The following is a 16563-nucleotide window of genomic DNA, read 5'->3' on the forward strand; positions in this document are numbered from 1 at the left end:
TTAAACTGACACAGCAACAATGTCTAGCAAGAAGATTTACTTCTTTAAACCGACACAGCAACAACGTCCAGCAAAAAGGTTTACTTCTTTAAATCGATACAGCAGCAACGTCCAGCAAGAAGATTTACATATTTTAACTGACACAGCAACAACGTCCAGCAAGAAGGTTTACTTCTTTAAACCGACACAGCAACAACGTCCAGCAAGAAGGTTTACATATTTTAACTGACACAGCAACAACGTCCAGCAAGAAGGTTTACTTCTTTAAACCGACACAGCAGCAACGTCCAGCAAGAAGATTTACATATTTTAACTGACACAGCAACAACGTCCAGCAAGAAGGTTTACTTCTTTAAACCGACACAGCAACAACGTCCAGCAAGAAGGTTTACATATTTTAACTGACACAGCAACAATGTCCAGCAAGAAGGTTTACTTCTTTAAACCGACACAGCAACAACGTCCAGCAAGAAGGTTTACTTCTTTAAACCGACACAGCAACAACGTCCAGCAAGGTTTACTTCTTTAAACCGACACAGCAACAACGTCCAGCAAGAAGGTTTACTTCTTTAAACCGACACAGCAACAACGTCCAGCAAGAAGGTTTACTTCTTTAAACCGACACAGCAACAACGTCCAGCAAGAAGGTTTACTTCTTTAAACCGACACAGCAACAACGTCCAGCAAGAAGATTTACTTCTTTGAACCGACACAGCAACAACGTCCAGCAAGAAGGTTTACTTCTTTAAACTGACACAGCAACAACGTCCAGCAAGAAGATTTACATATTTTAACTGACACAGCAACAACGTCCAGCAAAAAGGTTTACTTCTTTAAACCGACACAGCAACAACGTCCAGCAAGAAGGTTTACTTCTTTAAACCGACACAGCAACAACGTCCAGCAAGAAGGTTTACATATTTTAACTGACACAGCAACAACGTCCAGCAAGGTTTACTTCTTTAAACCGACACAGCAACAACGTCCAGCAAGAAGGTTTACTTCTTTAAACCGACACAGCAACAACGTCCAGCAAGAAGGTTTACTTATTTAAACCGACACAGCAACAACGTCCAGCAAGAAGGTTTACTTATTTAAACCGACACAGCAACAACATCCAGCAAGAAGGTTTACTTCTTTAAACCGACACAGCAACAACGTCCACCAAGAAGGTTTACTTCTTTAAACCGACACAGCAACAACGTCCAGCAGGAAGGTTTACTTCTTTAAACCGAAACAGCAACAACGTCCAGCAAGAAGGTTTACTTCTTTAAACCGACACAGCAACAACTTCCAGCAAGAAGGTTTACTAATTTAAACTGACACAGCAACAACTTCCAGCAAGAAGGTTTACGTATTTAAAGCATCTATTAATAAAATTTAAATAAACAATCCTTTGAGGGCTGTTTCCCTGCGTACAGTCACATGAAAAAGTAAGTACACCCCATGTAAAGTTTTGACTTTTTCAACACATTTCAACATACAGCTATTTGATCTTCATTTCAACAATATTGATAGATAAAGGTGATATAATATAACAAATATCATGAAACATTTACATTTTGTAGTCCATTGTATAATTTAAATAAACATAAATGCAAATTTCGCATGTGGAAAAAGGAAGTACACCCCTACATTTATCACTACTTCAAATACCTAAAATTAGAATCAGGTGCACCAGCTCAGGTGCAAATGATTAGAACGTCGTCAGAGAGGATCTTGGAGGAACCTGTCTTATTTAAACCTCAGACATTTAGTTTGGTTTGCTCTTTGTTGTTTAAGTGTGTGGCGTCACCATGCATAGATCAAAAGAGCTCTCTGAGGCCTTCAGAAAGAAGGTTATAGATGCGTACGAGTCTGGGAAGGGATTTAAAAAGATCTCCAAACAATTTGAAATCAATCAGTCGACTGTCCAGAAGATAATCTACAAGTGGAAAAGATTCCAAACAACTGCCAACTTGTTCAGGCCAGACCGCCCCAGCAAGTTCAGCCCGAGAGCACACCGTAAGATGCTGAAAGAAGTCTCTAAGGACTCCAGAATGTCATCACGGGACCTACAGGTAGCGCTTGCCACTGTTGATGTCAAAGTGCACGAGTCTACCATTAGACAGAGGCTGCACAAATTTGATCTACATGGGAGGTGTGCCAGGAGGCAACCTTTGCTGTCCAGAAAGAACATCAGGGCAAGACTAAAGTTTGCCAATGAACACCTAGGCAAAGACCAGCACTTCTGGAACAATGTGCTCTGGACAGATGAGTCAAAGGTAGAGCTATTTCACCACAGTAACAGAAGACATGTTTGGCGAAAACCAAAGAGAGCATTCGACCACAAGAACCTGATACCAACTGTAAAGCATGGTGGTGGAAATATTATGGTTTGGGACAGCTTTGCTGCATCAGGGCCTGGGCAGCTCACCATCATAGAATCCACGATGAATTCTTCATTGTACCAGAGGGTGCTTGAGGATAATGTCAGGCCATCTGTTGGAGAAGTTGAAGCTCAACCAAAGGTGGACTTTGCAACATGACAATGACCCTAAACATACCAGTAAATCCACCAAGGAATGGCTGAAAAGAAAGAAATGGAGGGTTCTGGAATGGCCAAGTCAAAGCCCGGATTTAAATCCCATTGAGATGTTGTGGGGGGATTTGAAACGAGCTGTGCATGCAATAAACCCCTCAAACATCGCACATCTGAAAGAATTCTGCATGGAGGAGTGGGCAAAAATTTCTCCCAGTGGATGTCAGAGACTGGTAGACAGTTATAAGAAATGCCTACTTGAGGTTGTTTCTGCCAAAGGGGGCAATACCACCTATTAGATCCAAGGGTGTACTTACGTTTTCCACATGCGAAATTTGCATTTATGTTTATTTAAATTATACAATGGACTACAAAATGTAAATGTTTCATGATATTTGTTACATTATATCACCTTTTTTTGTCAATATTGTTGAAATGAAGATCAAATAGCTGTATGTTCAAATATGTTGAAAAGTCAAAACTTTACATGGGGTGTACTTACATTTTCACGTGACTGTATGTATGTTTCCCTGCGTACGTATGAAGTATTGTGAAAACTAGAATTGGAACTGTATGTACACCTTTACATGTTTAAAACGCACAAAATGCTGAACTTTTATATGTAACCAACATTGTTGGGGTACCCTAATATTTAAGACAGATACAGCAAATATTGTTTGCCCTGGCTTTTAAGGCTGGACTTTTAATCAAAAACATCAGACTAATCATCTAGCTCAAATCTGATATCTGTCAAGTTCATAAGTTCGGAGATTTCATTATCTTCGCATCGCTTCTGCTCTGGTTCTTTCAATCGTACTTCCACAAGCTCTTGTGGTATGAGAGAGCTCTCCGTCTACTTGAACTCCAGTTTTCCATCTGCTATGTCCCAGCCATGTCGATCTGGTTGCGGAATGTTTGCGACTGCCTGATACCAGATAAGAGCTTGGTAATTTGCTCTCTTCACATGGATCCTCAAATAATCTGTGCAGGGTGGAAGAAGGCTCATGTCTACTCCATTGTAGCTTGACAGCAGCATTCCTGGTTTGCAACGTGTTGATGTCATTCGTGTCTGAGCTTCTGTAGAGGAGGTATGTGCAATGTTCAAGCCTCTCAAATATGTACTTCTCGATTTCAGCTGATCTTCCACATGCTAGGAAAATGTAAAGGAAGTCTCGATGTTGCCTTAGAGGTGTTAGTTTTCCCTTCTGTACAAAGGCGCTGTTGGTATCGCAGCCACTAAAAGCATGTACTGCAGGGAGTGCCAAGCACATCTCCTTTCCCACATCTTTGATAATATGCACATCCATAAGACACCTCCTGTTCCCGACTCCAGTGTCAAATATAATTTTCTGCTGGAGTTCCTGTATGAAACAGAGTAGAAGTATGAAGACATCTGTGTCTGGGATCTCACAATTATTGTGGAATCGTATGGTGAATGGGTGGCAATGTGTAGACAATGAAGGATGATCTTTGTGTCTGCTTCTTTTTGTGTGCAATTTGGTTTTTAAACTTCCTCTGACATGGTTTATTGACCATTGGTACTTGTCAGACAGACGCATTTCTTTACATAAACAAACATAACCTTCTTGCCGAGAGGTTTTGGCACATACTTGTCCTTCTTTCACTCATCTAGTTGGAAACTGGTGAAGTGCTGCTTTGTTTTAATCATTTGACAGGAATGTCTTCCAAATTCCTGGCACCTATGTCAAAGTTACTTTAATAAATTGTTTTTTGGAAGAACCCCTTCTTGCTCTCAATACCCTTGATTGACAAAGGGAAGTAGGAGTCTGTCACAAAGTCAACGCACTGTGCGTTAGGGAGCTGTTCAAAAACACTCTTTGCAGGCTCTCCATATGTGCTTCGTACAGCCACCTGTGCGTGCAGCAAAGTGTTGCCATCAATGATGTAGCTTGTGGGGCCTTGAGTGGGTCTTTATGTTGTGTGGGAATCACCTTCCAAGAAATGCATCAACTTGGACTTGGCTGTCTTCACAGGGACGACATCAGCAGTAACCAGTGCCCAAGGTACGTGACCCAATGGGAAGTCAGAATCCTCTCCATACTGATGTTGTGTTCCAGAGCAAGAAGGACAAGCTGACCAAATATTAAGTCTCTGACCTGTGATTTGCTTTGACTTCTTGGATTTTCCTGTGACCTTCGCTGATTTGACGTTATTTGAGAATGCCTTGAGATTAAGCTGTGCCACAAAACAAAAGGGGTGCCATCACAAGTCATTAGTGTCAAATAATTTAATGAAATATATTTTTACAATTTCGGTACATTCTTCCCCAGAAATATACCAGATTTTAATTGGAATTGGTACTGTGTTTGATTTTTAAAAGCTCATACGTAATCAATAGGCAGAAATTTATTGTTTTTGGTGGATTAAACTCAGCAATTACCTTGGTTCAATAGGTGAAACATTGATGAAGTCGACAAGTTCCCCCCAATCTTATGTAAGTTGTTCAGATGACTAACCCAACTGAAAAGCTGCCCGCCTGAAGTAGGTAGGGTACCTGACTTAAAAGAAGCTGCACAGCCACCCCCCAGCTATACATTGTTTGCAGACAACCTGATTTCAAAAGCTCCGGGGGGAGGGTTTACAAAAAGTACTCATCTTGAAAATTCCTGAGGGGGAGGAGGGGTTAAGGGGTGTAGCTGGAGATTGGCCCATGGTCTAATAATGGTACTGTGTCATGTTGTTGTGCTGAGCTGTGTGGTAATGCTGATGCTGGTACCACAAAGTCGACGAAGGTGCGATGCACAACAAACAAATTGACTGAAGTCGAGGGCACCATCAGGTCCAGCAAAACGACGCCAAGTAGCAAGACACACCTCGGGATCTAGGTTGAACCCTGAAAAACGCAGATAAGTTCTTTTCACACTCAGTACTTCCCTTTCGGAGTATCTTATATTATGTCATGGCAAACCAAGAGCAATTCCATCCTGTCTTCCAGACATTGTACCTACTCAAACCTACTCATACATACCTAGAACGGCACTTTTTAGAGCACACACCTTCACCAAGATGAACATTTTATGTTTTGTATCCCACTGATGTGCTGGATCTGCATCTGGACCATTCGTCCTTGTCACACACCAAAATCTAATTGGCTTGTTCTTGTCACCTACCCAACTCATCCACAGCTTTTTGAGATATGCTATGTATCGTTTTTAGCCCCATCTGTCAATGGTGAAGAATCACTTTACAAATTCTGGCATCCAGATCCAGATCTTCACCAAAAACGAATCAAGTGGTCCTTGTCGCACACCCAAACAGTCCACCAAATTTCATCCACATCCGTCCACAACATTTTGAGATATCATTCTCACAAACAGACAAACATGAGTGAAAACAACCTCTGCCCACCTTTGGTTGCAGGCACAAAGGCAAACCTTTGGTGGAGGTAATAATTGCGAGTTTGATAAAATGCTGTGCAGAGTGCATCCCAAAAGAAGCTGTTGGGCTCTTTCTGTAGAATTAATGTAAATTAGGAGAATTTTCCTCCTGAACGTCACCTCATCCCCTTGTTAAAAAAAAAAAATTGATAATATTTCGATGGGCAGTAACTTGAACTTATAAACACAGTAAAAACATTTTATTTTAATTCCTTAGAATAGTTATTTCATTCTATTAGGTAACAACATGTCATTGTGATAAAATAGAATTGTATGCCCTTAGTTGAAGATAGCCGTTCATATCAAATGTGTGAACTACCTAGTGAACCTGTTTATTGTGCAGAAGCATTGACATATAACCTGGTGTCAAGGAACCTACAGGAAAACCAAACCACTTGCTATCCACAGTTCAGGCAGGAATTTGTAATTTCTTCAGAGTACCGGCCTTTTTTTCACCGACACCGTGGGATCTTTAATGTCCACCAACGAATGCCGGCAGGCAGGACACACACACTTTAACATCCATCCACACATATTAATGCCTCGCTATGCTTACGAAACACTAGGGCGACAGTTTATAGCTGGGCCGAGATTAGAACCCAGACTACACAGTTGGAGACAATTGTGTGTACATCTAGGTCATCCTGCCACCCCCCAAGTCATGATAGTAAAAAATGGTTTAATTGGAGGGCATCATCTATGAGAGACAGAAAAAATTTGAACTTGTTAAAATGAACTGTTATTGTACTTTACAAAAGCTTAAACTGAGAAAATGTTAATGGTGAGCTCCTGTCCCTAAGCTGCTATCATACCACACCCAAATTAAGATAATTGCGTTCACAGTTTCATCTAATTTGGCACATTATTTGAGGAAGGAACCAATTTCAGTTGATTTTGTTAATCCCCGTCCCCTCTGAAATCCTCAATTCTGAAAATGTAAATGCTGTGAATGGCAAAAAAACAGTAAAGATTTTTTAGAAAAACAAATAATATTTTCTTTGTGATGTGATTTATGGCTTGTAGAGGAGGTTGTACGTAAAATACTGTTATGGATCGCGGTTTAGATGTTATGATGGGCCGAGCGGATGGTCCAACCGCGACCGTTACAGGATCCCCAATTGGCCCGATTCCACCCGACGTTGACCAGATCGCACCACAGATATTCAATCGGGAAACCTCTAAAGCGACCGAAAGAGAAGGAAAAGAGAAGAAGACAGAGTACGGAGGAAGAACAGATTTATTATACACACACAAGCAATGGATGGAAGAAGCAGTCACACAGTGAATCGTTAACTTATACTATTCAATTTACTTAACCCCAGGACAACATTCAAGACAGACGACGTTCACACTTACACGGGGGAAATTGCAGGCAGGGATGGCGGAGGTGGGTTGCTGGAGAGGGAGGCAGGGTCAGGTCCCTGCAACCGGCAGGGCTGGAGGTAGCAGCTCCCAATTCTTCGCGTTTTTGGCGGGAAAACCCTCGGTCGCGTCGACGCTGCTGATGCTGTAGACGTCACGCGCTGGCTCGGTCACCCCTGCTCCTCTCCTTCTGGTGGAGCCGTCTCCCTCCTCTCAGCGCGTCTCTCCAAAGCTGGTTTCCTCTCCAAGTACCTCTCCTTTTTGGCTTGGAGCGTCTCTCATCTCACCGCTCACAGCTCAGCTCACAGCTCCTCTCGCATGTCACCTCTTCTCTCATCTCTTGAAGCAGTCCCTTCCAGTCGCTTTTATCACTCGGGGCGGAATCAAGCCGCCGGCTGCGAGGGCACGCCTACCGGGTCGCTAACCGCGGTGCTGGTTGGCTGTTAGGGCTGTCCGATTCCTCCTTTGATCATGACGACGTGCCACGCCTGTGAGTTGGCGGCTCCTACCCCCCTCTTCTCTGAGATGAGCACATGGGCAATGGCGGCTTGCGGGATTGAACACCACTCGCACCGCTTTTGAAAGGAACTTTGGGAGAGCGGAGATGATTGGGGGAATTGAAAGGGCCTACGCTTATTTCGTTTGATACAATGCAAAGTCAATCTAGTGGGAAACACATATTTAGCCTACATGGAATAAGGAAATAAACTATTTAAAAAGATATATCGTGGCCTGTGTGTAAGTTTCATGGAATTAACTAGGAGGACGGCTGCGACCATTATTTACATTACGAGGGTGTTACACACAACAAAACCATACTTTTAACATTCGTTACACTTCCTCCAAAATTGTTACACTCTTCAAAACCGTTACCCTTCTCAAAACCGTTACACTTCTCAAATTCGTTACACTGCACCCTCCTTTCTTCAGGTCCGTGCTCGGGCCTACAAAACTTTAACTTAGTGTGACACGTAGGTGTAATTCCCTCTACAATTAACCTGACCCTGAGTGTGACAATCTTAAAACACAAATAAGTATGTCCCCCTATTGCATTGCACCCTGTCTAACAGACTTAAGCCCACAGCTAACCGAATTACGGAATTGCTCTCAAACTATACATTTACGGTGGGGAGCATTATTTACAGTGACGTTATTTCTTATTTACAACGCAACCCAGGACCTGTGTTTTTTTTTCTTTTTAGGGAACGAGAAAAAAGAAATTCCTGTTGGGAGGGAGGAGACAGCACGCATTGCATCGATGCACCAGTACCAATACCACCAAAGCACCCAAAAGCACCAAAAGCACCACAAAGCACCAAAAGCACCACAAAGCACCACAAAGCACCAAAAGCACCACTCGGTGCACAGTCACCATGGTTCATAATAAACACAACAAAACAACTGGTGGTGGTCTTCTCTTTCTCTGCTGGGCCGATGTTCTTCCCGACGTCTTCTGGCTTCATGCGGCCTACTTGGAAATAATAAAAAGCACAACCCGTGTCCATTTTTATTTAGGGCAACAGGGGCCAACTAAGGGTGGTCCACCTGTTTGGCATAGGTGCCACCTTACCGAGGTACGCAAGCAAGATTCCCTGGCCACTATGGCCGGTCTCCAACAGAGGTGCCCTGCCCCAGAACCTGGGGTCCATCAAGTGGTACTTGGCCGCAGAACAGCGGTCCATAAAGTGGTACATCAACGCAATGCATGCTGGTTCTGGGAATCTCGTGCGCACAATGGCCACCTCACGCACGCTCCCCTCGGCGCCCAATGGCGCACAGGTCCTCAAGTGGGAGACAAAAGGGGGGAAGACAATTGAGCGAGGGGTAAGGTCACAAGGGTACACGTCAATAAAGGCAATGCAGGGTGAAGTGCGTACGGAGAGCGAAGTGAGAAACCTCGTCCCTACCGTACGTCACCCCCCCCCCCCCCCCTGTCACCTACACTACCCTTGCCCTTACCCCATATTTACAAGAATTTACACCTTTACAAATTCGTCACTACGTCTTGTCTTCCCCATCTTTCCCTTCTACACCAAATTCGTCTCCAATCCCTCTACTTCAAAATTTGCCATCACCAATTCATCATCAGTCCTCATAAGGAGGGAGAGATGGAATTACGCACAATGTCACACCCACGTCATAATGCGTCTCACAATCCAAACATTTGCATCATAAAAAATAATCAAAACATGGCATGGTGTGGAGTACCTGTCACCTCAGGTGAGTGGATGCAGATGGTGCGAGGAGATCCTTCATCCTAACTATCCTCTAAATGATTTTAACACACTTTACACTACCCGGGGTCTTTCCCTGCCAATCCATTGGCCAACTTACACTATGGGTTCTAAAAACCAATTCCCATTGACCAAACTGTGGTGCTTCTCAATTTGGGGTCTCACTCCCCCGATTCATCTCCCGGTGCCCTTGCACAATTTCTGGGCTGCGACGTGTAGCTCTCCCAGCAGGTCTACCCACCTGCACACCTCCACCACTGCAGTTGCCACCCGAGCTTACCTAGCTCCTCACCCTAACCTAACTAACTGGGGACAGCCCCTCCTGGCTCTGTCACCCCACTCGGTGCCCTCTGGCACTGGGCTACCCGGGTCCGTCCTCCGGATCCTCGGGCCCCATCCACAACAACTACTACCGGCTCCCAGAGCCCACCTGCGGCCTCACCTGGCCGACATCCTCACAGTGGTGGAGTGCCCAAACCAACTACACACACTAACAGGCTACACGCCCAGCCATTTCCACAACACTAATGCACCCATCCAAATACCATTCTTTCACCTCGCACCACAGATGCCAATATCCAACCACAATTTACCTATACCCTCTACCTAACACTTACACTACCCGCCCCGGGTATCCGTGATGGGGGTCCACTCTTCCCCCATTCACACCTTCGCACCATCCACTCCACTCCACAATTTCCACCATACTCACTCCACGACCATCCATTCCAATACTCCATTTATTCCACACTACCATTTATTCCACACAGCCACATACACCTGTTCTCCATTCACCTGTCGTTGCACACCTGTGCAATCATACCTGGTGCCACCTGCACCCTCCTTTCTTCCTGGACCATTTGGTCAACACAACACGCAATCACCACTACTCTCTCATACACTGCTCCACACACCTGTTCAGTTGCACACCTGTGCAATCACACCTGTTCAATCCTCAAACACACGGCATCATCTCATCTAACTACTCCCCTCTGAAACTTGCGCTTACCAGTCGTCCCTTTAAACTATTGCGCTCCCACGTCATTATCATCCATACTAATCTACCTGCGTCCCCACTACAGGTATCAGTCACTAACTAAACCTTAACGTTACCTAATGTCAATCTCTTCTAGATCCCTACACACAATATCCTAACCCACCCGGGCTAGTTTTCACTGCCATCAACCCCATAACCTAGTGCTCCTTTGCCCCCCGCTGTGAGGGATGGTGGATTTGCCATCCCACCACATCGGGGAGGTCCTACTATCAATTTCGCTCGTCCAAATCCAACAAATCAAAAATTTTCCATTTACTGCCAATTCTACCCACTATTATAAATTTCGTATCAAATCACTCTCACTATCACTATCACCATCATCACAGTCCACTATATCCTAGCCTCGGTGCGTCGTGACATCATTAAACTCGGTTCGTAAAGCCGAGCAATGAATTCGGGTGGTTTGGTCACCTGCAGGTTGAATCCGTCCGGCTTTCGGTTCAAGGGAGGTTGTTTGGTTGGGCCGAGGTTCCACGCACCATCTCGGCGCGGCACCTTGCGGTCCCGGGCCCGATGGCTCAATCTCCCCCGGTCGGAACCCCGTCCCCGCGAGGGGGCACCGTCCGCTTCCTCCCACTCGCCCTTGAACCGGACCGGTCGCCTGGCCCGACAAGGCCCGGACTCGACCGTGCGGGGCGGGGCCAAGCCCGAATCGGCAACGACGCTTCGAAGAGAAGCGACGCAGCATCGATCCGCGCCGGGCCTCGCACCCAACAAAGCACACCGCGCCCCGAGTGCTCGCATCGGCTATCCGTCGCCCTAACCACTAACCCGGTTACCGTCGATGCTTCACTTGCATGCTCACACGCATACGCTACCCCTTTCACCCTCACAAAACCTGGCGTTCCAACGCCGTCCGTACATTCCACCAACGCTCTCCCTGTTACACACCACACCTCTCGCGCACACCTCGGTCCACACCTCTCCTCCGTTACGTCCTCCGTAACACTCACCATGGGCGTGCACTCTTGCATCCACCCACTAACGCGCTCACATGGGCTCTCCCACACCCGCGCTACCACCAACTCAGGTGTGCTTCCTCGCACGCATTCCACCACCACATTACTCTCCGTGTCACACTCCGTACACCCCGACGTGCATTCTCGCTCGCACTCGGTTTCACTCCCACACTTTATAACACACCCACTCGCCGACGCACACTTTTTCCTCACACGCGTGCCATTTCCACTCACACGGGACCCTTCACCAACGCCCGGATGCTTCCTCGATCCCAAGCGCGCGACAATTCTTTTGTCGCTAAACATCCTCTTACAAAATCTCCCAGCACAATACACAACAGCACGACTCACCTGGGGGGATCCTTTTCTCCACGCGAACCTGTAAACTTCCATTTGGATTAGCGAGTACATCATCATGATTTGAGCAGGGACTTTGTACATATTCCATTTCTCCCTGCAATTCCCGGGCTACCTCCGTCATCTCTTCAATTTTAATTCCCAGCACTGCTTTTTCTTTATTTACCTCGACGACCGCTGGCTTTAATAAAACACCCTCTACCTCATCAGTCGCCGGCTTTTCCAAACCCCGTGTCGCGATTTCTACCCCCGTCATTGTACCCGTGCTTTCCTCCGCTTCGCTCAACCAGCGCTTTTCGACCCGCTTTACCTCCTCGTGCACCCCTGGGACCCTTTCGCCCAACTTGCGGTCTCTGTCCCTCTGCTCCCTTTCCTTCCTATCGGCCCTCATTCCGTTTATTGTTGCTTCAATTTGCTCACTCCGAGCATCCATCCGGTTCCCCATTACCCCCATTTGGCCCTCCAATCGCTCACCCAATCGCTCACTATCAGCCCTCATTTGCTCACTATTCTTTTCCATAAGGGCCTTCATTCGCATCATAAAAAGGTTCAAATCCACCGGTGGCGCTGCTACGGTCGCGGGCGCGGCAAAATTTGGTGCCGCTACACCCACGTGCGCGAGGACGCCATTTTGCGCGCCTGAAGCCTCGTGCGCGAGGACGCCATTTTGTGCGTCTGATACCTCGTGCGCGAGGACGCCATTTTGTGCGTCTGATACCCCCTCAACCGCCTCCTCATTGCTCTCCTCCTCCCTTTCTTCCCCTAAGTCCTGGGTTACCCGTAACCCGTCTATCTCCCCCACCGACATCCGATCGCCTTGATTGTCCATGGCGCGATCTCAAAATTCGGGTTTTATAAAACAAAATTTCGGCAGCTTGTAATTTTGACCAAAATTTTTTTTTTCTACTCGTTTTAAAAATTGGGTTCGGGCCTCGAATCCCACTCCTGACACCAATTGTTACGGATCGCGGTTTAGATGTTATGATGGGCCGAGCGGATGGTCCAACCGCGACCGTTACAGGATCCCCAATTGGCCCGATTCCACCCGACGTTGACCAGATCGCACCACAGATATTCAATCGGGAAACCTCTAAAGCGACCGAAAGAGAAGGAAAAGAGAAGAAGACAGAGTACGGAGGAAGAACAGATTTATTATACACACACAAGCAATGGATGGAAGAAGCAGTCACACAGTGAATCGTTAACTTATACTATTCAATTTACTTAACCCCAGGACAACATTCAAGACAGACGACGTTCACACTTACACGGGGGAAATTGCAGGCAGGGATGGCGGAGGTGGGTTGCTGGAGAGGGAGGCAGGGTCAGGTCCCTGCAACCGGCAGGGCTGGAGGTAGCAGCTCCCAATTCTTCGCGTTTTTGGCGGGAAAACCCTCGGTCGCGTCGACGCTGCTGATGCTGTAGACGTCACGCGCTGGCTCGGTCACCCCTGCTCCTCTCCTTCTGGTGGAGCCGTCTCCCTCCTCTCAGCGCGTCTCTCCAAAGCTGGTTTCCTCTCCAAGTACCTCTCCTTTTTGGCTTGGAGCGTCTCTCATCTCACCGCTCACAGCTCAGCTCACAGCTCCTCTCGCATGTCACCTCTTCTCTCATCTCTTGAAGCAGTCCCTTCCAGTCGCTTTTATCACTCGGAGCGGAATCAAGCCGCCGGCTGCGAGGGCACGCCTACCGGGTCGCTAACCGCGGTGCTGGTTGGCTGTTAGGGCTGTCCGATTCCTCCTTTGATCATGACGACGTGCCACGCCTGTGAGTTGGCGGCTCCTACCCCCCTCTTCTCCGAGATGAGCACATGGGCAATGGCGGCTTGCGGGATTGAACACCACTCGCACCGCTTTTGAAAGGAACTTTGGGAGAGCGGAGATGATTGGGGGAATTGAAAGGGCCTACGCTTATTTCGTTTGATACAATGCAAAGTCAATCTAGTGGGAAACACATATTTAGCCTACATGGAATAAGGAAATAAACTATTTAAAAAGATATATCGTGGCCTGTGTGTAAGTTTCATGGAATTAACTAGGAGGACGGCTGCGACCATTATTTACATTACGAGGGTGTTACACACAACAAAACCATACTTTTCACATTCGTTACACTTCCTCCAAAATTGTTACACTCTTCAAAACCGTTACCCTTCTCAAAACCGTTACACTTCTCAAATTCGTTACAATACATTCCAGATAAAGGATAAGGGTTAAAGTAGACTGGATAAATCAAGACAATTCTGGAATTCAAACCTAGGATGCACTGCGTCATGAGCTATGTGCTCAGGTAGGAATGGCAGACCAGCTAACTCAGGTTGTAAGCAGTCATTCAGTAGTTGTCCGATGACATTTGGAGTCACATCAGCAGAATGATAGAATTTTTTGGTCTCCCCTACTTTCCTTAAACATTCTATACCCCATCCAAAGCCACTCGACCACCCCTCTATCTTTCACTCCCCTCCTTTCTCTCTTCCTTTCCTTTTCTCAATATTCCATCCATTCCCAATGTCATGTGCACACTCCTTACACTAGAATGTCCTGACCACATTCTAAAATGGATCAACAGACAAGACAGGCGGCTTAAAGTCTCCCCTGAAAGACTGCGTATTCCTAGGAGCACCGCCCTGCCCTGCAATGTTTCCTCCATGGCTTCAAATATTAGGCCGTATCTCTTTCCCCCTCCTCATCTCCACTAATCTTTACATTACCGGCACTCTGCAAAGTCTGGCTGAGATTTGAGTGGTCGATCTTCAAACTTGACCTCTGAGCTGCCATCTGGAATATCTCCTGCACATTCACACAAAAATACAGGCAAGTTCTAATGCTTTTTGTGCACTCTAAATTCTCAAGTTGCTTTCAAACTAATCAGCCGTTGGGCAGGAATAGTGAGAAGACTGTATGAATGCTGGGGGTTAGCATATCTAGAATAATGTGTGTTCTGGGGATAATGAAGTGGATATTATGTGGTACAGGGAGCATTAAGAGCATCATAACATAGTGATGTTGTGTCGTGCAGGCCATGATACATAAGTATGGTGTACTGTGTGACATTAGGTGTCACAAAAAAATTCTGGGCTTCTTTGTTCAATTAAATAAGCCTGCATTGTTCAATATACAGATGGGCAGTAATGATGTACGAGTAATTTGTATGTGTTTTTGATGTGGTGATCAAGGGTCATGCCTTAGCTAGGCCTTCACACTGACAACAGAGCGGAGAGGAATTGCAGACAAGGGGAACAACCACACAGCAAAGGACAAAAAAAAAAAAAAAAGATTTCGATATACCATGAAGAAATCATAAAAGCAAGGTATAATGCGCAATAATAGACTTGTTAGGTGTTGAGGTTCTCGAGAAGTCTTGCTCACCTGCAGTTGGCAAACATGATTTACAAACATTTTAGCTTGCTGCTCATCCAGACAGCTGTTTGCATCCTGAGGTTGTCAAGGAGGGGGGTGGGGGGGGAAGGACAGAAGGAAGTCATAATATTCTTATAGTCCGTCCAATTCATTCACCAGAGGATACAACAACACTGTGTGCGAAGAAGAATTTGGGTTTCTCCTACATTAGACTGTTTTTTTACCATTTGCTTCAGGGATGTGGGTGTTCATCGGCAGCATTTGGTGCCCATCCCAAGTTGTCCAATTACGATGGTGGTGGGCCTTCTCTTGAAAGCATTGCAGTTGCAATAGTGACACCTTACACATGATTGTATTTGGGAGGGAATTCCAGAATTTCAATCCAGCTATGTACAACCAAGTGACGAGGTTGTTTGTGTGATTTGCAATGGGATTTGAAGGTGCTGAAGTGCCAAGAAGAATATTCCGCCCTTGCTCTTGATGTCTGCTTAATGTCGGTCTAGTTATGTTTGTGTTGAGTGTCAGTGTCAAATTATCAGCCATACGATCAATATAAATTGTGTGTGTGGTGGCGGATACAGCGGGTGACCAAAATCAAACAAGGCCAGCATGCAGCACAACCTTTGCTGGTAGTGTGAGCTGACGACAGGCCTCTGTCGTTAGCTGCAGTGGTTCTGGAAACACTGCAAGGAAGTTGGGTGGGAGAAATGGTAGTGCTGATTGGTCTTCAAAACAAGTCATTCCTGATGATGAATTGTACATTTATACACAAAGTGTCATCGGTTATAAAGTCCTATGAGGAATAGCCATACATTTACTTCTTTTTTTTTCTTTTTCTTTTTTATACTGAATCGAGTCTCGTGAAAGAGCTGACAACCGCGAGGGAAAGACAGTACAGGGGGACCACGAGGGAAAGACAGCACAGAGGGACCGCGAGGGAAAGACAGCACAGAGGGACCGCGAGGGAAAGACAGTACAGTGGGACCACGAGGGAAAGACAGCACAGAGGGACCGCGAGGGAAAGACAGCACAGAGGGACCGCGAGGGAAAGACAGTACAGTGGGACCACGAGGGAAAGACAGCACAGGGGGACCATGAGGGAAAGACAGCACAGGGGGACCGCAAGGGAAAGACAGCACAGAGGGACCGCGAGGGAAAGACAGTACAGTGGGACCACGAGGAAAAGACAGCACAGAGGGACCGCAAGGGAAAGACAGTACAGGGGGACCACGAGGGAAAGACAGCACAGAGGGACCGCGAGGGAAAGACAGCACAGAGGGACCGCGAGGGAAAGACAGTACAGGGGGACCACGAGGGAA

The 16563-nt window shown here is 46.2% G+C and overlaps 1 protein-coding gene across 1 annotated transcript in view; it reads right to left on the reverse strand.

The window, feature by feature from the left end:
• Window positions 1-15838: 15838 nt before the first annotated feature.
• The window catches only part of LOC137433456 (calpain-1 catalytic subunit-like), a 38245-nt gene continuing 37520 nt past the window's right edge, over window positions 15839-16563 (reverse strand). Inside the window, exon 14 of the mRNA XM_078772306.1 lies at window positions 15839-15927. Coding sequence (XP_078628432.1) covers window positions 15839-15927 — 89 coding nt within the window. The remainder of the gene's footprint in view (window positions 15928-16563) is intronic.

The sequence above is a fragment of the Myxine glutinosa genome, chromosome 1, assembly GCF_964187855.1.
Source record: "Myxine glutinosa chromosome 1, kmMyxGlut1.1, whole genome shotgun sequence".
NCBI lineage: Eukaryota > Metazoa > Chordata > Myxini > Myxiniformes > Myxinidae > Myxine > Myxine glutinosa.